This window comes from Panthera tigris, chromosome B1 (assembly GCF_018350195.1).
Source record: "Panthera tigris isolate Pti1 chromosome B1, P.tigris_Pti1_mat1.1, whole genome shotgun sequence".
Taxonomy (NCBI): Eukaryota; Metazoa; Chordata; class Mammalia; order Carnivora; family Felidae; genus Panthera; species Panthera tigris.
The window spans coordinates 129,272,628-129,294,392 of record NC_056663.1 but is presented as its reverse complement, the minus strand read 5'-3'; the positions used below and the strand labels follow the sequence as shown (position 1 = coordinate 129,294,392).

General features: G+C 34.5%; 1 protein-coding gene across 5 annotated transcripts in view; it reads left to right on the top strand.

Annotated features, from left to right (window-relative positions):
* CCSER1 (coiled-coil serine rich protein 1) overlaps nucleotides 1-21,765 on the top strand; it is an 855,904-nt gene that overhangs the window by 680,669 nt on the left and 153,470 nt on the right. For 2 of the 5 annotated variants that reach the window (XM_042984182.1, XM_007074681.2), the window contains one exon: nucleotides 8,388-9,423. The exons of the other annotated variants lie outside the window; for them this stretch is intronic. In XM_042984182.1, the coding sequence (XP_042840116.1) occupies nucleotides 8,388-8,447 (60 nt within the window). In that variant the 3' untranslated portion in view covers nucleotides 8,448-9,423. Of the gene's footprint in view, nucleotides 1-8,387; nucleotides 9,424-21,765 lie in introns of those variants that run through there. 5 annotated transcript variants of the gene reach the window in all.

Genomic DNA, 21,765 nt, shown 5'->3' with positions numbered 1-21,765 from the left:
ACCTGTTGCCACAGGTGGTAAGAATGAGAACTTTGGATGCCTCCAGTCACAGACTCTCTAATCAGTTACCCCAAACAGATGGTACTAGAATGGGACTTTTCCAGCACTAATGAGACAATGCAGGTTGAGACTACAAAGACCCCTTATGGAACCAGGATCCTTTAAGACAATCTCCCCTGAGAGGTGGCATAGTTGGACAAAGAGTATGCTGCCTTTGGGATCCACAGCCTATTGGGTTTTATGCCAAATGCATGTGGACACATTCATTTTCCAGCTGGCAGAGACCAGAGTATATTCTCACTGGTCACAAAGCCAAAGTCTTCTGACCTAAAATAAGACAAAAGGAAAACCTCCTCTAGGCTATGGTTCTTTTTGTGACCAATGACACAAAAGACAAACCACCAAAAACAAACAAAAACAATGGTCATCTCTGGGAGAAAAGAGACTCAACAGAAAACCAGATTACTCACAACAAATTTACCAAATTCACTATACCCAAGGAACTAGTTTACATAAATATTATCTCCTGTTAATTTAAATTTGGAAAGGAAGCAATAAGAATTTTTAATCTTCATCTCTTGATCAGCCACTACAGAGAGAGATACCTGCGAGAGCTGACTTTGGTAAGAATTCTTAGCCTTTGTTAATTTCTGCCAGTTTTCCAGGATCCCATCTGCAGGCTCCCCCAAGAATGAGGTCTCATCAGATCCCTTCTGGAGGCACTGAACTGTAGCAGAAGGAAAATGATTTCCCCTCTACCCTCCCAGGTTCTTGGCAGAGACCTCCCCTATCATAAAAGATTAACAGTAGGAAAATACTTCCTGTATATATGGAAGATACCCAGGAAAATTTCCCAAAATGGCCAGGCCACCACCTTCTGTATCATTCCCAGCTAAAGACAAAAGAAGGCTGTTGAGGCTCAGGAGAGGTTATAACAGATAACCAGGAAGTACAGAGTAAACAAGGATAAGGTTGTTATGCAGATTTAGGTCTGTGCCTGCTCCATTGATGAGTTTCCAGAGATTCGGTCATCCTTCTCTTCCTAGTACAGAGAGGGACACACCTTACAAATGGAGATTTTTCCTTATAAATGTAAATGTATTTTACTAAAAGAGTAACTTTTACTTTGTTTTCAGAACTTGTGCTGTGTCTTTGGTGCTTAAAAATAACCAGCTCAAGATAATCCTTATGTCAAAGAGGCATATTTTGGGTGGCAAATTCTCTTTTATACCAGTTTATATCTTCTTCCAGTGAAAGAACTGGAGAATGATTCCAGGGGGAAAGGCATTAAATATCACGTTATTAGTGTTTCAAAACAAAAACATAAGCTGTTTTCATAACTTATAAATGGTGTAGAGAATTAAAGAAAACAGTTCCATAAATATTTGACTTTGTACCAAACAGGTAAAGGAATAGGAATTTTCAGGATATTGCATTACAGAAAGTTTCCTAAAAGGGAGCCACATGTAACGTTAATCTCATGCTCTGTGAAGTAAGAGTACCAGGAAATGATACTCATGTGATGCTACATTGTTAAAATGATAATTAGAATTTTAAATTCATAAAGTTGAATTACTGTAGAGACAATTTATACCAGAGTGTAATTTGCAATGCAGAGTACTTAGAGAGTCATAGTTTTTTACATGTCAGAATAACTTCAGATTTGTCATTATTTTATGAATTTTGTGCTTGTATATTGATTATGAATTTGGGTTTAATCCATCAAATTAAAGGAAAATATATTTAAGGTACCATCTGATATAGAGGATTTTCAGAGAGAAAAATACTCTAGACAGGTTCAATATTTTCTTGCATTGAAGAGTATAACCTAAAAATTGATAAATTATTCATATTTTAAGACTATTATAGAATTGAAAATAGTGCTTTTCAACTTTTTAGGTTACAAAAAATACTCAATATTGTTCCTAAAATGTTCCTTAAAAACTTTGTTAATTTATTAGAAAGTTGCTACAAAAGCTAATTTAGTCTGAAACGATTAGTTTTTCTTCTTTGAGGGAGCATCAGTAATGTGAGAAATAAGCCCACTGAACCAATCGAAGGAGGGAGTCAGAGACTGGGAGCACAGTGAAGGGAGGCTTTAATCAATGTTCTTGCAACACAGAGACTTCAGTTTTATGGCGCATGCTCATTGCAAAGCCTGTGAAGATAAGCCCACAAAAGGGAGAGGGGAAGAACCAGGAAGTTAAGTGTCTAAGGGTTTGGGACTCCATTATGAGGGGGTGGGTGGTAGATATTTCCAATAGGTTGTAAGCCTGTTGTTAACTAGACAGCCCAGCTTTTATTTGGTATTTCTGAAAATCAATCATTTCACTTATGTCTCACAATAATGACTCATCATTTAACATTAAGAAATATGAAACTAAAAGGAACTTAATGTGAATTATAAAAATACACCAAAATTACTTGGTGTTGAGTGTATGTATTTTCTACTCTTTTAAAAGCTTTTCTCAATTTTGATTATTTAGTATGTTAAAATAAACACACAAACACTGAATCATTATAAATATATTACATGTACATAAACAAATATTTTAGTATTTCAAATATAATGGATATAATCTTACTCTAATTGTTACTGAAACCCAAGTTTAGCTGCCTGTCATTGCTGGAAGAGCCAAAACTCAAAAGTGTTGATTGGAAAGGAATATGAGCTTTATTCAGGAGGCTGGCCACCTGGAGAAAAGTTGGACTCTGGTCCAAAAGCCACCTCCAAAGTTTCTGCCTGGCCTAGGAATTTATAAAGGGGTTTAGGGTAGTTAATCAGTAAAGGGGGTGAACTGGTCCATAACATTCCTTGATTACATGTAGCCTTGATGATGCCAGCTTCAGACATTATCTCAGTGCTCAGAGGTTGTGCAAGGTGGCCTGGTTTCTGTTTCATGATTAGCACAAGGGCAGAAAGAACCCGTGATCTATAGGTATACAAAGAAAGGGGTTAGTTAATCACATGGGCTAAGGGAATTTGCTAAAGTTAAAGACTAGTAGGTTGGTCCATGGGCCTGAGGCGGCTTCATAATATTAATGTTTTTTTTAACTTATTGATTTAAGTGACTGAATATCATTCTATCCTGTGAACCTTTTAAATATTTTTTATATTTCTTTTTAATTTCTTTGTCCTTTTAAAGGACATTTTTATATGGCACAATTCCTTATCAAGGCGAATTTTGAAAAATCAAAATTTATGTGGTTTTATCCTCCAGTCAGCAGTGCTATTTCTAGAACTCTATGCTGCGCATACACATTTGCATATACCAAATAAAATTCCCATAACTTTTTTTAATTGGCATTCATTGTAATAAAGACAAAAAATTAACACAAATGTCCATCAATAGGGGGCTGTTTTATAATGGCTCGTTTACATAATGGAGGAGCATAAAACTAAAAAAAAAAAGGAAAACATCAGTGTTCTAATGTGGAGTAATTTTTAGAATCTGTTAATAAGTCAAAGTGTAGTTATACGGTATTTCATTTTTTTGATGTTTTGTATAAGTACAGATAATGGAAATAATAAACATGTTTATCTACAAGGGGAAGCAAGAGAGAAAAAATAGTGTGGAAGGGATGACAAAGTGAATTTTTTAAAAGTGTATATTCTAATATAGTTCTCATGGAAGAAAAAAGAGTAAATGTACTTGAAATAGATAAACTTAACTGGACATCAAATTAGAATATAACCACAGGGGGAAAAATATTGTAAAGTGATTTGGACCCATTCTCTGGTTGTAGTTCCTTAGTGGGTTATAGCCTAAGGACCAAGAGAACTGCAAAAAAATATATAACTTGACTCAGTAGAATTTTATTAGTACTGTTATAAGAATTTTGAAACTATTTGAAGAACACATACACCCCAATGTTTATAGCAGCACTATCAACAATAGCCAAAGTATGGAAAGAGCCCAAATGTCCATCGATGGATGAATGGATAAAGAAGATGTGGTACACACACACACACACACACACACACACACACACACAATGGAGTATTACTCAGCAATCAAAAAGAATGAAATCTTGCCATTTGCAACTACGTGGATGGAACTGGAGGGTATTACGCTAACCAAAATGAGTCAGTCAGAGAAGGACAAATATCATATGACTTCACTCATATGAGGACTTTAAGATACAAAACAGATAAACATAAGGGAAGGGAAGCAAAAATAATATAAAAACAGGGAGGGGGACAAAACAGAAGAGACTCATAAATATGGAGAACAAACTGAGGGTTACTGGAGGGGTTGTGGGAGGGGGGATGGGCTAAATGGGTAAGGGGCACTAAGGAATCTAGTCCTGAAATCATTGTTGCACTATATGCTAACTAACTTGGAAGTAAATTTAAAAAAATAAAACTTCAAAAAATTTTTTTTAATTTATGTACATTGTAAGATTTAACTAATTAAATCAAATGTTACTAGTACTCAACATATTGAAAGATGAGAGAAAAGAAATGTAATTATGAAAATATAAATTAAAAGGGAAAAAGAAACATGTAATATAATATCCAAATAGAAACTATCAACAGGAACTCATAATTTACTACAGAATTTACTACAGTCAGAAACATGTAACCTGAAAAAATTCAGACTTATAGGCCTAACTTCCAATATACAGGCAACACAGAAAGTGGATGGATATGTAAAACAATACCATAGGTCAACTGTCAGAAAACTTCCAAATGTGCAGTATTCTGAGAAAACTGACATTGTATCCTTAAAATCTAAAGTGCTGTTAAATATTAGGAGATTATCTTAATTAAAGAGACTAAAGAGATATCACAAGAAACTCTTAACTACTGAATCCAGGTGTTAGCTCTGCCAAGCAGGTGCTAATTGTACTAGTTTTTCTATTTTTCTGTATACTTAGAAGTTTTCCCAGTAAGGGGAGAGGCTAATCCAATTTTAAAAATTAGAATCTAGGTTTAAAATGACATTACATTCGGCTGTGATGCATGGTCCAGTTGTAACTCTTGGGTTGTACAGGTTAGTAGTTAATAGCAGCATTTACTAGTAGTATTTGAAGGGCATTTGAGGAAATTTGATTAAGGATACCTATTACAAATGAAAACATGTTGACATGGGAAGTTAGAAGCCATTAACTTAGAAAAGTAAGCAGCAAGTCCAGTAATTAAAATATATATATATATATATATATATATATATTATATATATATATTATATATGTATGGTGTGGTTTCATTTTGGTTTAAAAAAAAAACGAAAAGAAATACACAAAAGTCAATGTGATCCTTTCTGATCGGTAGGGGTATGACATTTTATTTTCTTATTTCTGCTTCTCTCTTTTTTTCATGTTTAACAATGAACATATGTGCCTTTATAATTTGTAATTTCACTGTAGAAATATATTTTTATTTAATAAATTGATAATGACTTAATTTAATAATAATGTAAATAATGATTTAAAAGAGCAAACTCTGCCACACTGCTATAATGAATACAAAATTATGTTTGTACGATGTATTTAACTTCCAACACTACCTCTATACAAAATAAAATAACTTAGACATTTTCGAGAAACCAAAGTATTAAGATATTTTGTTCTTAAATATAATTTCTAAAAATATTAAATATCGGAGGGTTTTTTGTATCAAATTTGATGATCTGTTGAGTTCATCACATTTTAAAGCCCAAGGTGATTAATCTGTTTCTTGATATACAATATCCCCGGAGTAGTTCATTGTAAAAAAAGACTTGTATCTTTTGAGTTTTTGTTGTTCTTACAGCGAAGTCATGGGGAAACATTTATCCTCATTAGTTGAGTTTTAGTATTTCTTGTAGTCCTCTCCATGTTCCACTCGCTAAAAAATGAGAGAAGTCCTGGGGCTTTTTGTCCTCTCCACATGACAAGTACTACAATATTGTAAACTTTTATGGCAAGAGAAATGTTAGTATCATATATTCTAGTAACATTTGGGCCTCTGAACATAGTCAACCTCTTAAGATATTTTTTTCACTCTAACTTTTTTTTAGAAAATTGAAAGGCAGAACTGGGTTAGAATTTTATTAAAAATAAGAATGTTAAGAAGCTTAAAATACACTGAAAAACAGAATCCAGATTTAGGAAATACAGAAATATAACAATATATCACCTCTGTCTTTCATTCATTCAGTAGCATTTGGGGAACAAGTACTCAAATGTTCATTTGTTATTCTTAATGATTCTGCGGACTTTTTTTTTTTTTAAACATGTTTGGTTGGCAGTTACATTTCTGCTTCTGTGTGTAACATGTAATTATGGTCCTGGGGTTCCTTTCATCTCAAGTTACTTCACCCTTTTTCATTTATACAGTCATTTAAAAAATAAAAATAAAAAGCTGCATTCCAGGCACTGAGATTGTAGCAGTGAACAAGAGATAGACAAATGTTAAAAAACAAAATTCAATTGAGTAAATTTGAAGATCTAATTGGCTTTATTCAGTGATTCATTAATCAAGCAGAAGCCCATCTAGCAAATAGAAGGGAGTTCCAGGAGCTGTACAAACAGAAGGCTTTTCTATGCAGAATGGGAAGTGGTAGACAAAGAGGTTTTAACTAAAGAAAACAAACAATCGGGCAAGGTCACCCTCCCTTGGGGTAATGGTGGGGAGGGGGCAGGGAGGTCTTGTCTTGCAGACTACGTCACTAGTACAGATCAGGAAATTCCAGAGTGACTTTTTGAAAATTCCACTCCACTCCTGGGATAGGCTAAAGCCAAAATTAGGTTAGCTATTAAATTCTGGTGAGGCTTAGGAAAAGAAACTCCATTTTGGGGCCTGTTGTTAAATTTCTTTATAAACCTCACATTCCAGTGATAAATATAGACAATACATTTGAAATAGAAATAAGAGAATTGCACACAGTGATAAAGGTCATGATACAAATAAGCAGAAAGACAAGAATAAGAGATGAATCAGGTAAAGAGGAGAGCTTGTGTCTGGGAAAGACTCATCAGGGACTACATGAGTGTGCTGTTTTTGAGCTGTAACCTGAATGAAGGTCAATTGTTCATAAAACTGGAACAAGCATCTTGATGGGAGAAATCAGGGTTTGGAAAATAGTCACCTTCCAATACTGCTTGCCGCTTCAAGACCTCCTCACCTGGGTTTTCATCTTGCCTTCCTACTTACAGTCTCTACATGGTAAAATCTATATAGCATCACACATAAGTCTGTAAAACAAATAAACAAACAAAAAACCACAACAAACACACCCCTTTCATGGTGTTGTATTTCTACTTTAAAACTCAATGATTCACTAAGGCTTAAAAGACAAAATTCACTTTCCTCAAACAGTACCCATAGTCGCTGAAATTAAACCCTTCTCTATTTATGTTGCAAACATAAACCTTTTATTCTACTTAAACTGCACCAACACAAATTGCTATTTCTTGTCTCTGTTGTTTAGAGTTTTGTTTTTAACCATTTTGTCTGGAATGTCCTTCCTCTGTAATAGATCTCTGTTTTCCAGCCATGCTCCAATTTCATATCCTTACTGTGAGGACCCAAACTGGGGGTAATTTCTCTTTCCATAGAATTATGTCAGCAGTTATCAGTCCTGTATAACTTACTATCTTGTAGTTGGCAGTTACTATAAATTCTAAAAATTCTCACCAGTTTTATGTATTGACATATAACTGATGTCTTGTTATATGTCAGTCTTGTAGTAAGGCTTCTCTCTTATTTATATTCATTTATATTCAGATAAATTCTACATTCCTCAGGGGCAAGTGCTATATTCTATACTTCGTGGATTATGTATTTCTTTTTATATATATTTTCTGCACAATAGAGTTTCTCTTTTTTTTTTTGAAGTTGAAAAGATGGAAGATTATGAAACGTTTCCATTTCTATCACTTAAAACTATAATGAAGTATACAGGTTAAAATAATAATAATAACTGCTGCAGATAAAATTCTGTTGGAGTTTTGTTTAGGACCTTGGATGGTGGCTATGGTTTAGAAATATATCACGAAAGCCATGTGAGATTTACCTATTATTTAATTATGTAATTTTCTTTAAGCCATTTTATTTGAGAAATACATAAAGGAAAGAGTTGGGTAAAACTATTTTTTGTTTTTGTTTTTGTTTATTCACAAAACCAAAGGAAATAATAGAATTTTGCCAATCGATCTTTCCTCTTTTACTTGCATAAAATGTATTTCATTGGAAGTTAGGAACGTGTAAGCATTACTAATAAACATTCATAAATTTTAATTGGAATTTTGACTTAGAAAATCATAAGTAAAACAGTTTTTTATTGGTCTCTGCTTTTTTAAGTGTTTATGTTTTAAATTTTCATATGAAATAAAAATTTCATTTCATTTCATTAATTTGAAGTCATTCATTTATTTACTTTTGTTTTCTTCTTTTCAAGGCCCTGTGGAATCCTACATGCACTGAAGGTTTATTTAAACCAGTAAATATTTCAACCTAGGTTAAATCATTTGACCATAAGCAATGTATCATCAGTCTGTGACATGTGAAATATTGAATAAAATCAATTTTCCATCATTCCATATGTTAGCTATTTCATGTAATATGCTAGTTTCCACTCCAAATATTTCATTTTCTGCATTTGTACACAATCGCATAAAATATTTATTTTACATATTCCTACCTTATTCTTACTGTATTTTGACAACAAAAATAGGCTTACTTAATTATATGCAACTATTTTTAAATGTAACATTCCACTTGGCAGTGCACATTTTCTGTTCAACCTTTTCATCCATCTCATTTGTCTCTCTGGTTATAGTCTTCATTTAATTTCATCACATATTCTATGCACATTGGGGAAGTTTGTAAACAGTACTAGTTTCTCCCATCCTAGTGAGATAATTCCTACTGAAGAACTAAATTCTCTCTCTGTTTCTCTTGTATTGAGATCAAAAGATGAAAGCAGGGTGTCTTCAAATGAAATACATAATGAGTCTTATTCAAACTACAGAAAGTCAGAAACCTATTTATATCTCTGAACATGTGAAAAAAGTTTATTGGATACTGACTGACCTCATATTAAGGGAAGTTTCTTGAATGTATCATGAAAGAACACTTGTCTCCTGGACTTAGCATTGCTGCCTGATTTCTGTGTTTTGTTTTGTTTATTGCCTTTCTAGAAGAGCTCACTTTAATTATTAAATGGCCAGGTGGAACAAGGCACCCTTGAATGTTGTAGTTTATTGCAAGGGTAAGTGACACAGCCCAGAAGTGTTTCAGTGTTGTGAGCAGGGTGCCTGGCAACAGAAGAGCCACAGAGCTAAGGAGAGGAAAGCAGGTCTTACGGAGTTCTCTATATTTTTTTCAAACAGACAACAAAATAATCATAATTAATGGTAGTAATATTCAGATATATGTTATAAAATGTCTTAAATTATTTGAATCATTATGTAATATGAATGATCACATGTTGGCTTTAAACCATGGTGTTAAAATAAAATTATAAATATATTTATTTACTTGAAAACATTGTATGTGTCCTTGTTGACTTTGCCCCTTAATGCATTCTTTTATAACCTAAGATAGAACTATTTTGTTTCTCTAACAATTTTCTATAGTTTATTTTGTAATCCTATTCTTATCTCTTCCTTTTTATGGCCTTATTTTATATTTGAAACCTTTAAATGTAGATAAAGTAAGAAACCCCATCACCTACAACAAAGCACTCACCTGGTAAAGATTTTTATCAACTTGAATGATCAATATCATTTTAAATAAGAAGAAAGAATTTAATGATATTTTGACTAAGATGCAAAGAAAAGAAAAACTTGTATTATTAACTGGATTCTAGATTAAGTCAATGAAGAAAATTACTTTTTTCCCTACAAGCACTTATGTAGCAGAAACTGTCCACACAGACAAAATGGTCACTTACCTCAAATCGTACAATTTCAAGATTGTTTTTTAACACTAGTGAGACGTTTCAGTGTTGCTTCCTTGGATGTCGGCCAAGGAAATGAAACTGTTCTTTCATTCTCTCCCTTTTTCTCTTAATGGAACTTGGGCTGAGTATACATTAATGAGCATGTTTATAGTTAATAATTTTACTTTATTAAAATGTGTTTATTTGATTACATTGAAAGTGTTTTTAGAAAAATGTGCAAGAACCATTGTACTTACTGTACTATACTCCAGGGTGTTGCAAAGCTAAGGTTGGTATTTGATGACAGGCATCAGAGTATATCTGACCATTGAAAATAGTACAACAGTGTATATTGATGAAAGGAAGCATTATGTTGAACTATGACTCCTGAGTGCCTGAAATACTCTAACAGTTGCTAACTCAAAATAAGAGAATGATAAGCTTAATTATGTTTCATTTCTTAATAAGGAAAGTGGAATTTGAAGAGTATGAGCTTTCTCAAGTTCATGTAACTATTCTAATGATATCAAAGTCATAGATTATGCTCAGGTGTTCCAGATCAAAAGAATTTTGTTTTATTTTTCTGACTTCAGAATACTAGTGGATTTTATAATGACAAAACTCAATACATATTATACATGGATTATATTTACAGATATATAGATAATTGTATATTGTGTATACATTATGCATTATTAAAGATAGATTTCTCTGAAATATGCATTATGGATAGGAATAATTGTGATGATAAATCTTGACTATGTGAATACCTAATTCTTTAACATGTATAACATATGAGCCAAGAAAATAGTTTTATTAACACATTTTATCTATATTTTAAATCATGAAAATTTAATTTGTCATGCTCTGTAATATATGCATGTTAAATTTTTTTTATTTATCATATTTTAAAATATAGGCAACTTAAGGGCGCCTGCCTGGTTGGTTCAGTTGGTTGAGCTTCTGACTCTTAATTCTGGCTCAGGTCATAATCCCAGGGTTTTGGGTTTAAGCCCCGTGCTGGCTCTGCACTGTGTGGAAACTACTTGAGATTCTTTTGCTCCCTCTCCTTCTGCCCTTCTCACACGCACTCTTTCTCTCTCTCTGTCTCTCTCTCTCTAAAATAAATAAATAAACAAACAAAACAAAAAATATTAAAACTGTTCACCTCTTTAAAAAAAATGTAGGTAACTTATTCCCAGTTAGATTTATGACATATAGCTGTTTGTATTTTTTTAATGAAGAGTCTAAAATAAGTATGTTATTACACACGTAAGATTTTGTTATGACACACATAACTTCCTTGCTAAAGTTTTCAAAATGGTAACATTTTTCATAATTACCTAAATTTGATGTTGTTTTGAAGTTCTGTTTATTTAGAAAACAAAAGGTACTTTCTTTCCCATGTTTAACTTGCTGCTAGAGGTGGAAATGTCAAATTTTAAAAGAGGATGCTTTTAATGTTGTATTTTTTTGCCTATATGTTCCTACAGGAACTCTAAATGTAGTTCTATGCTATCTTAACATTTTTTTTTCTTGAACTATAGTTGACAAAAAATGTTACATTAGTTTCAGGTGTATAACTTAGTGATTTAACAACTCTATATGTTATGCTGTGCTCACCACAATTGTAACGACCATCTGTCACCATACAATGCTATTACAATACCACTGATTATATTCTGTATGTGGTACCTTTTATTCCAGTGATATATTCATTCCATAACTGAAAAGCTATATCTCCCACTCCCCTTTATCCATTTTGCCTATCCCCCCCTTTCCTTCTGGGAACCATCAGTTCTCTGTATTTATGGGTCTGTTTCTTTTTGTTTGCCTATTCATTTGTTTTGTGTTTTAGATTCCACATACAAGTGAAATTATATAGTATTTGTTTTTCTTTGTCTGATTTATTTCAATTAGCATGATATGCTCCAGGTCTATCCTTGTTGTCATGAATAGCAAGATCCCATTATTTTTATGTTCAAGTAATATTCCAGTGTGTGTGTGTGTGTGTGTGTGTGTGTGTGTGTGTGTGTATGTGTGTGTGAGTGTGTGTGTGTGTGTGTGTGTAGCACATCTTTCTCCATGCATCTGTTGATGGACACTGGGTTGCTTCCATATCTTGACTATGGTAAATAATGCTGCAGTAAACATAGAAGTGCATGTATCTTTTCAATTAATGTTTTTGTTTTCCTTGAGTAAATACCGAGTAGTAGAATTACTGGGTCATAAGACATCTCTATTTTTATTTATTTTATTTTATTTTAATTTCAGTTAACATACTGTTATAGTAGTTTCAGGTATAAACTTCTATTTTTAATTTTTTTAGTAACCTCCATACTGTTTTCAACAGTTGCTGCCCCAATTTACATTCCCACCAACAATGCATAAGGGTTGCTTCCTCCACATCCTCACCAACACTTGCTATTTCTTGCCTTTTTGATTCTAGCCATTCTGACAGGTATGAGATAATATTTCAATGTGGTTTTGATTTGCATTTCCAAGATAATTAATGATGTTGGGCATTTTTTCATGTGTTTGTAGGCCATCTGTTTGCCTCCTTTGGAAGATCTCTAATCAGATCTCTGCTTATTTTTAATTCGATTTTTTGGGGGTATTGAGTTGTATAAGTTCTTGATATACTGGGGGTATTAACCTTTTATAGGATATATCATTTATGAATATCTTCTAACATTGAGTAGGTTACCTTTTCATTTTGTTGAGGATTGCTTTTGCTGTGCAAAACTTTTAGGGGTGCCTGAGTAGCTCAGTCTTTCTCTTTCTCTCTCTCTCTTTTAAAATAAACATTTTTTTTAAAAAAAAAGCTTTTTTATAATGTAATCCCAATATTTCATTTTTGCAGTTGCCTGGGTGGCTTAGTTGGTTAAGCATCTGACTCTTGGTTTTGGCTCAGGTCATGATCTCACGGTTCGTGAGTTTAAGCCCCAAGTTGGTCTCTGAGCTGCCTGTGCAGGGCATGCTTGGGATTCTCTATCTTCCCACTCTCTCTCTTTTTCTCAAAATAAATAAATACACTTAAAAATTATCTTGCTTTTATTTCTCTTGCTTGAGGAGATATATCCACAAAAATGTTTCCATGGCTGATGTCCAAGAAATTACTGCCTCTGTTTCTTCTAGGAGTTTTATGGCTTCACAACTCACATTTAGGTCTTTAATACATTTGAGTTTTATTTTGTTATTTATTTATTTATTTATTTATTTATTTATTTATTTAAAGATATTTATTTTTAAATATTTATTTTGAAGTGGGGAGGGGCAGAGAGAGGGAAAGACAGAGAATCCCAAGCAGTCTCCATACTGTCAATGCAGAGCCCAATGCAGGGCTCACTCTCACAAACCATGAGATCATGACCTGAGCTGAAATCAAGAGTCGGATGCTTAACCAACTGAGTCACAGGCACCCCTAAGATTTTATTTTTAAATAATCTCCACATCCAATTTTGAGCTTGAACTCACAACCCAAAGATTGAAAGTTGCATACTCTACTGATTGAGCCAACCACGCACCTCCATTTTGAGTTTTTGTGTGTGATGTAAGAAAATGATCCAGTCTCTTCATTTGCATATAGCTGACTAGTTTTTCAGACCATCTTTTTCCTAGTGTATGTTCTTGCGTCCTTTGTTGTAGACTATTTGACCATATAAGCATGGTTTTATATCCGTACTCTCTATTCTGTTCTATTGATCTATGTCTGTTTTTGTGCCAGCACTATTCTGTTTTGATTTTTACAGCTGAGTAATATGTCTTGGCATCTGGATTTGGGATACCTCCAGCTTTGTTCTTTTTCAGGATGGCTGTTGCTATTCAAGGTCTTCTGTGGTTTCATACAAATATTAGGACTATTCTGCTTTTGTAAAAATGCTATTGATATTTAGTACATTGAACTGTAGGCTGCGTTGGTTACTATGGACATCCTAACAATAGTAATTTTTCCAATCCATGAGAATAGTAGATCTTTTCATTTTGTTTTTATGTCATCTTGAATTGCTTTCATCAGTATTTTATAATTTTCAGAGTATAGGTCTTTCACTTCCTTGGTTAAGTTTATTCTAGGTATTATTTTTGGTGCAATTGTAAATGGAATTGTTTTCTTGATTTCTCTTTTTTTACTTTGTTGTTAGTGTATAGAAATGCAACTGACTTTTGTGTCCTGAAACGTTACTGATTTCATTTATTATTTCTAATAGTTTTTAGGTAGAGACCTTAGGATTTTGTATGTATAGTATCATGCCATCTGCAACTAGAGACAGTTCAAATTTCTTTACCAATTTAGATGACTTTTAGTTCTTTTTGTGGTCTGATGGCTGTAGCTAGGACTTCTAAGACTATTTGAATAAAAATGGTAAAAGTGGGGGCACCTGGGTGGCTCAGTCGGTTAAGCGGCCGACTTCGGCTCAGGTCATGATCTCGCGGTCCGTGAGTTCGAGCCCCGCTTCGGGCTCTGTGGTGACAGCTCAGAGCCTGGAGCCTGTTTCAGATTCTGTGTCTCCCTCTCTCTGACCCTCCCCCGTTCATGCTCTGTCTCTCTCTGTCTCAAAAATAAACATTAAAAAAAAAATTTTTTAAAAATGGTAAAAGTGGACATCTTTCTCTTGTTCCTGACCATAGAGAAAATTTTCTCAGCTTCTCTCCATGGAGTATGATGTTAGCTGTGTAGTTTTCACATACAGCTTTCATCATGTTGAGGTGTGTTCCTTCTAACTCCATTTTGTTGAGGGTTTTTATCAGGAATGAATGTTGAATTTTGTCTAATGATTTTCTACATTTATTGAGATCATCATATGATTTTTATCTTTCATTTTGGTGTTAATTGATTTATAGATTTGTATCAGCTGGTGTAAATCCTATTTGATCATGGTGAATAATTTTTTAATGAATTATTGAATGTGATTTGCCAACATTTTGTTGAGGATTTTTGCATGTATGTTCATGAGGGTTATTGGCCTGTAGTGTCTTTGTGTTTTTGGTATGAGGGTAATGCTGACCTCATAGAATGGGTTTGGAAGCTTTCCTTCCTCTTCTACCTTTTGGAATAGTTTGAGGAAAAGTAGGTATTGACTCTTCTTTAAATGTTTGTTATAAGTCACCTGTGAATCCATCTGATTCTGGACTTTTGTTTGTGGTAGTTTTTTGATGACCAGCTCAATTCTGTTACTAGTAATTGGTCTGTTCATATTTTCTCATTCTTTCTCATTTAATTTTGGGAGATTGTACATTTCTAGTAACTTTTTCCATTTTTTTTCTAGTTCAGTTTTGTGGTATATAATTTTTCATTGAGTTCTCTTAAAATCCTTTGTATTTCTGTGGTGCCAATTGTTACTTCTCTTTCATTTCATTTCTGATTTTATTTATTTGAATAATTTCTCTTTTTTTCTTTTTTTTAATTTTTTTTTAACATTTATTTATTTTTGAGACAGAGAGAGACAGAGCATGAACGGGGGAGGGTCAGAGAGAGGGAGACACAGAATCCGAAACAGGCTCCAGGCTCTGAGCTGTCAGCACAGAGCCCGACGCGGGGCTCGAACTCACGGACCGCGAGATCGTGACCTGAGCTGAAGTCGGCCGCCTAACCGACTGAGCCACCCAGGCGCCCCAAATTTCTCTTTTTTTCTTGATGAGTCTGGCTAAATGTTTACAAATTTTGTTTATCAATTCAAAAAACCAGCTCTTATTTTTTTTATCTTTTCTCCTTCCTCCCTCCCTCTTTCTTTCTTTCTTTCTTTCTTTCTTTCTTTCTTTCTTTCTTTCTTTCTTTTCTTTTTCTTTCTTTCATCTCTGTTTCATTTATTTATGCTCTGATATGTTTATCAGAGCGTTATGTTTATTATTCCCTTCCTTCTACTGTTCTTGGGCTTTTTTTTTTTCTTTGTCTAGTTCCTTCAAATTAAATTGTTCATTTGAAATTTTTCTTATTTGGGGCACCTGAGTGGCTCAGTTGGTTAAGCATGTGACTCTTGATTTAGGATCGGGTCGTGATCTCACAGTTCATGAGTTCCACCCTGCATTGGGCTGTGCACACTGATAGTGCGGGGCCTGCTTGAGATTCTCTTTCTCTCCTCTCTACCCCTCACCCACTTCCTCTCACTTTCTCTCAAAATAAATAAAAAAAAAAACTCTAAAAAAAAAAGAGAACATTTTCTTATTTTTTGAGGTTTGGACCATTGTGTTTTCATTTTCATTTGTTTCCATGTATTTTTTTTTTTTTAATTTTCTTCTGATTTCTTTGTTGGTTGTTTGATAGCATGTTGTTTACCTTCCGTGTGTTTGTGTTTTTTCCATTTATGTTTTCTTCTGATTGATTTCCAGTTTCATGCCATTGTGGCTGGGAAAGATGCATGACATGACTTTAATTTTCTTAAATCAATGTGACTTTTTTATGTGGCCTAATATGTGATCTCTTCCAGAAAATGTTCTATGTGTACTTGAAAAGAATGTGCATTCTGCTGTTTTGGGATGGAATGATCTGTTGTGATTGTCATGGGCTGGTGTTGCAGGGCATTCTGTGCTGAGGCTGCCTTGGTTGGGTAGAGCTGAAGTAGGCATGAGACTGGACAGTCTCTGGGATCTCTGTGCAGAGAACACCCTGGCAGGGCAGCCAAAGATGAAATGAGCATGGACCAGGATGCTCCCTGGGCTTTCCATGCAGTGGGAGCATGGCAGGGTAAATGAAGCTGAAGTGTTTGCAAACTGGGGTATCCTAGGGTACACAGTGCTGCGGACACCTAGGTGAGGCATCTGGAGCCAAAAAGCAGGTGTGAATCAGGAGGTCTTGGGGCACTCTGTGCTGGAGGTGCCCTAGCAAGCTGTCTGGATCTAAAGTGGTACAGGTCTGGAGTGTTCCATAGTGCTTTGAACCTGTGTCACCCTGATGTGATAGCTGGAACTGTAGTGAGTGCTGAAAAGGGGTGTCCCTATGTCTGCCACACTGGGGCTGGCTTGGTGGGATAGCTGGGGCTGGTGTGGTCCAGGGACCGAGGGCTCACTGAGGTGGTAGGTTAGTTAGAGTACCCAGACCATGCTCCTGTCCATGCTATCAAGGTGGAAGGGGAACATAAACCGTGGTGCTCACTATGCCTCCACCCCCGCCAAACCAGAGAAAGTTCCAGTAGCTCCCCCTCCATTTGGTATGGTTCTGGGTGTCATTCTTCTATATTCTAATTTTTTTGTTTGTTTGCTTTAAACTATGTTTTTTGTTTGTTTGTTTGCTTGCTTGTTTGTTTGAGCTCCAAGGTATCTGGGGCTGGTGTAGGCTAGAGGCCTGGGTCTTGCTAAGGTGGCAGGCTGAGTATGGTGCCTGGACCCTGTTGCCATCTGCCCTATCAAGGTATAGGATGCATGTAAACCATAGTGTTCCAGCAGCTCCCCCCTCTCTGTGGTGGGAGTTCTAAGGCTGCATATTTTAAACACTAGCTGCTCTTTTACACTATGGCTTCTTTTCTGTGCCCAGGGCAGACAGATCTGCTCCCAGTCCCCTCAGTGGTATCCCTCCCCCTGAATTTCCAGGAGTGTTGGAGGTGGGAGTTCCCTTCATTACCACATCTTCATCTCTATTGCCATTCTCTCTGTGTGTTCTATCTTTTGTTCAGTCAGCCCTCTGTTTTTCAGGAGGAATTGCTCTATAAATAGGCTTAGATGTGTTGTGTCTGTGGAGGAAGTAAATTCAGGGTCTTCCTGTCTTGCCATATTATACCATGTTATGTATGATTATTATTTCTAAAATAAATCTCTGCCCCTTGGTGCTTTTTTTTTGGGGGGGGGGGTGGAACAGTAATTACCATTATGATATGCAATATTCTTTCCCCCTGTGAGGAAAAATAGCCAATAACTTGAACTTTGATAACAACCTGAAAGGCTTGTGTATTCATAAATTTTGAATATAATGTCTGTGGAGAGGGAATAGATGTCATGCCCTCCTACTCAGGTTCTTCATGGAAGTTTCTTCTTCATAGGGCTGGCAAGATTTCTGACCTGGAAAGAGATTTATTTGTACCTTTTCCCACTAAGGATAGCAGAGTCAACTTAAAAGAACAAGTAACTTCACTTAGTAATAAATATTCTACACAAATTTTAATTTTATTTACCTCATGGTTTGTATAATATGTTTTAAGAAGTTATTGTGTTGTTGTTTATTTAGTGTTCAATTTATACTTTAATAAAATTTTTACACAATTTTATGATTTATGTTGTTGGAGATCTCTATCATCTGACTGCCATTTGGTTGTAGCTACATGAATTTTAAGAATAGGACCCTAGGGGCACCTGGGTGGCTCAGTCAGTTGGGCGTCCGACTTTGCCTCAGGTCATGATCTCCCGGTTCGTGGGTTCAAGCCCTGCATCGGGCTCTGTGCTGGCAGCTCGGAGCCTGGAGCCTACTTAAGATTCTGTGTCTCCCTCTCTCTCTGCCCGTCCCCACTCATGCTCTGTCTCTCTCTGTCTCTCAGAAATGAATAAACATTAACAAAACTTTTTTTAAAGAACAGGACCCTAAAAATTAATGACGAATATCTTAAAAGCTACCCTATCCATTTCATTAATGGAAATACAGAATGAATAAACATTTATATATGCATAAATTGATACTAAATATTGTTTTTCTAATGCTCTGTTACCAGAGGTGAGCTTTAGAAACCTCCCGATTTTTTTTTTAAATTAATTTGATATAAAAAGTAGAAAGCATCTAGTAGAATTTCACATATACATTATCCATTAGAAATTTACTGTTGGTTTTTAATGAAAAAGAATATGCAATATCTGATAAGCTAACACAAAGGATCAGACTGTCCATTTAGACCAGTACAAATCATAGATCTTACCCAATATCAAGCTTTACTAATTACTTGAAAGGTTTTGACAAAAAAAGCTCAGATGAAAGAGGGACAGCTCTCCAAACTCTTTCATCTCACACTGAACACCCACTCTCTGGTCCAGAATAAAAAGATCAGATATCTAAATGAGGTTTTGCGGAGTTACCACACAGGGAAGAAAGAATGTTTCATCCATGAAACATCTCTATTTTATATTCCAACAATGACATTTTTCAAAGGGAGCTGTGCTCATAAATCCATAGATTTTGAAATTTGTTTCTCAAATCAATCCTTAATCAGGGACCTCTATTAAAAACTCCATATATAAAGACACTTTTCCCAGGAAGTATTATTAGGTTATTTTTCTGGAGATTTAGTTTTCATGTCCGTGCAGTTAGACAAGGTTACTTCCCTCTTTTCCTTCTGTGGAGAAAAGTCAGTTGCTTTAATTCCTCCTCCTCACCTGTTCCATTCCCACCAATTATTCTGAGAGTGATATTCGATTGGAATGGAATGGTCAACCCAGTCTCCTGGAATTTTCATTTCTTTTTAATTGTTAAAAAAATGCCTTGTAAAAAAAGTATATCTGACCAAGATTGCAGTTATATATTTGGTTTTTCATCTGTGTTTTGAATGTTTCAAAACACAGTTTGAGGCAAGAGATAGAAGATTGCTTTTCTTGGAGATTACTTTTTGTTTCCTTTTATTTCTCACTTAAGGCAAGCTTTCAAGAATTGCAATTTTTGAAAGTCAAGAATTTCATGATTCAGTTGGAGAAAAAAAGTAAAATTCCTTTACAAAGATAACATTGTGGGTCAACTATACTAAAAAAAAAATTAAAAAACAAAAGTTACTTTTAAAAACATTCTGGATGTTTTTATAAAATAAAACAAAATTTTATTTTATAAAATTTTATTTTATAAAATAAGAGAGTAGTCCATTTTTTAACCTTATATATCATATTTAAAATTATAAGTATTTACTCATTTTATTTTTTGTTTCCATTTGCTATTTATACAAAATTACTCACACTGGAGCAGTAATGCATTCAGTTAATTAGAATAGAGTATATGCTCTCTTTGTGTTCTTCTAGTTATGATATATATACCTCATTATATATTTTACTGAATATAAAATACAATATAAATAACAAAATGTTTTGGATATAGTTTTATTCCTATAAAGTGTCTATCCTTTTTATACTTCATTTTCTCCCACTTAGTTTGTATCAAAAAGTACAGTAGAAAATTCTCTTAAGAGAAAACACATATAAGAAAAACTGAATCTAACATTTGCAGCGTGATTTGTATGTTTTCCTGCCATTTCACAAACAGAATGTGTTATTTCTAGTCACAAGTCTCAGTGCCTTTACTTACATCATTCCCTGAACCAGTAGAGCTATGTCTTCTCTCTTGCTTTGTCATATGAAGAAGAAAACAAATTTTATTTTCCCTATTCCACCGCAGCATATAACCTGGCTTCCTTAGACATAATTGAATTCTATCTTCTTTAAAGCCCTCTATAGTTCACTGATGGCTAACATTTTTGGCTCTGTGTGTCAAGTGCTGTTCTAAAGGCTTTACATATTTTAAATGTTTTAATCCTCATAAAAGTCTGTGAGCTAGCTATTCCTATGTGGTATCCTTTGCAAGCAAGAAAACTGAAATACACCGAAATTAAGTAACTTGCCCAAATCACACAACTAGAAAGTTACTAAGCTACATTTAAGCATAGGTCTGCCAGACCCAGAACCTGCACTTTAAAACACACTTCTTCTATAGCCTTGTAGGTGAATCATGGAATACTTGAATTTATCCGTGGCTATTTCATGTGTGCTACTCTTATCACCCCAAGTGAGGTATTAGCTCTTTAAAATATAGAATGTATTGTATAGGATTTTTCAGTCCTCTTTAAAAATGCGGGGGGGTGGGTGGAGGGGTGGTTAGAGGTAATTTAATTCATCCTCCTTGCTTTACAGATGTACTTACACAACTTAACAGAAAATGGATTCAAAATGTTTACTTACTTGTCCAAAGTCACGACAGAACACTTATCAGAGTGTAGACTGAAGTACTATTTTCAGGTTCTGTATGTTTGTTTGGTTTTTGTTTTGTTTTCTTTTGTTTTACAGAGCAAAGACATGCTCAACTATATTCAGAATTGAAATGTAAATCCTTATGGGCCTAAGAGGGGTACTAAAGAGAGTTGTATTCATGTTCTTTGTTCTCTAAGTGTCTAGACTCTCAAGAGCTGATGTCAGTAGGCTTTACAACAGTGATTTTCAGGGTAGCAAAAGTGTTGGAAAACCGTAACAGGGACTGAGAAGCTGAAGGGGGCAAAGCTGCCTCCCAACCACAGGGTTAGTCTTCAGAGTCTTAGTCCACAATGCTTTCTGTCACTCAGGCTGAGTCTACTTGTGCTGCTGTCCCTGGGAATATGCTGGTCTACTAATACCAGGGTAAAATAAATATGTTCCAAATGATGATGGCTAATAGTATTGGTATCATTGCTCTCATATTGTACTCACTCTTCTTTATCAGAATTAGAAGAGATAATATGATTATAAATCAAATATTCTGTTTAATAGAGAAATAGCATATATGCATCATTCTGGAGTGTGATGCTTCTAAAAAAAGACAATAAAACTAAAATTCTAATAAGGCAGCTATCACATTTCATTTTTAAAATGATAATTATAAACAGTTATAGTGACATTACAATCATAAGCAAATGCAAGGTGCTAGAGTTCTTTTAGATGGAAAGAATAATGGCTAATATTTATTAGGTACTACTACATGCCAAGTAAACGTTTAAGTGCTCTGTGTGTGTTGACTCATCTAATCTTAAACAAAACAAGATAGATTCTATTGTTATTCTCATTTTATACGGGAGGAAATTGAGGCATAACAAGTTGACATAAAATTCCCAAGTTAATATCAAATACATGGTGATGAATCTGGGATATGAATCCAAGCAGTCTTGATTCCAGAATATAGATCCTTCATCATTATACTGTACAGCCCCCCAAATAGAGTGAAATAAACTGAATCCATGGTTGTGCTGAAGAA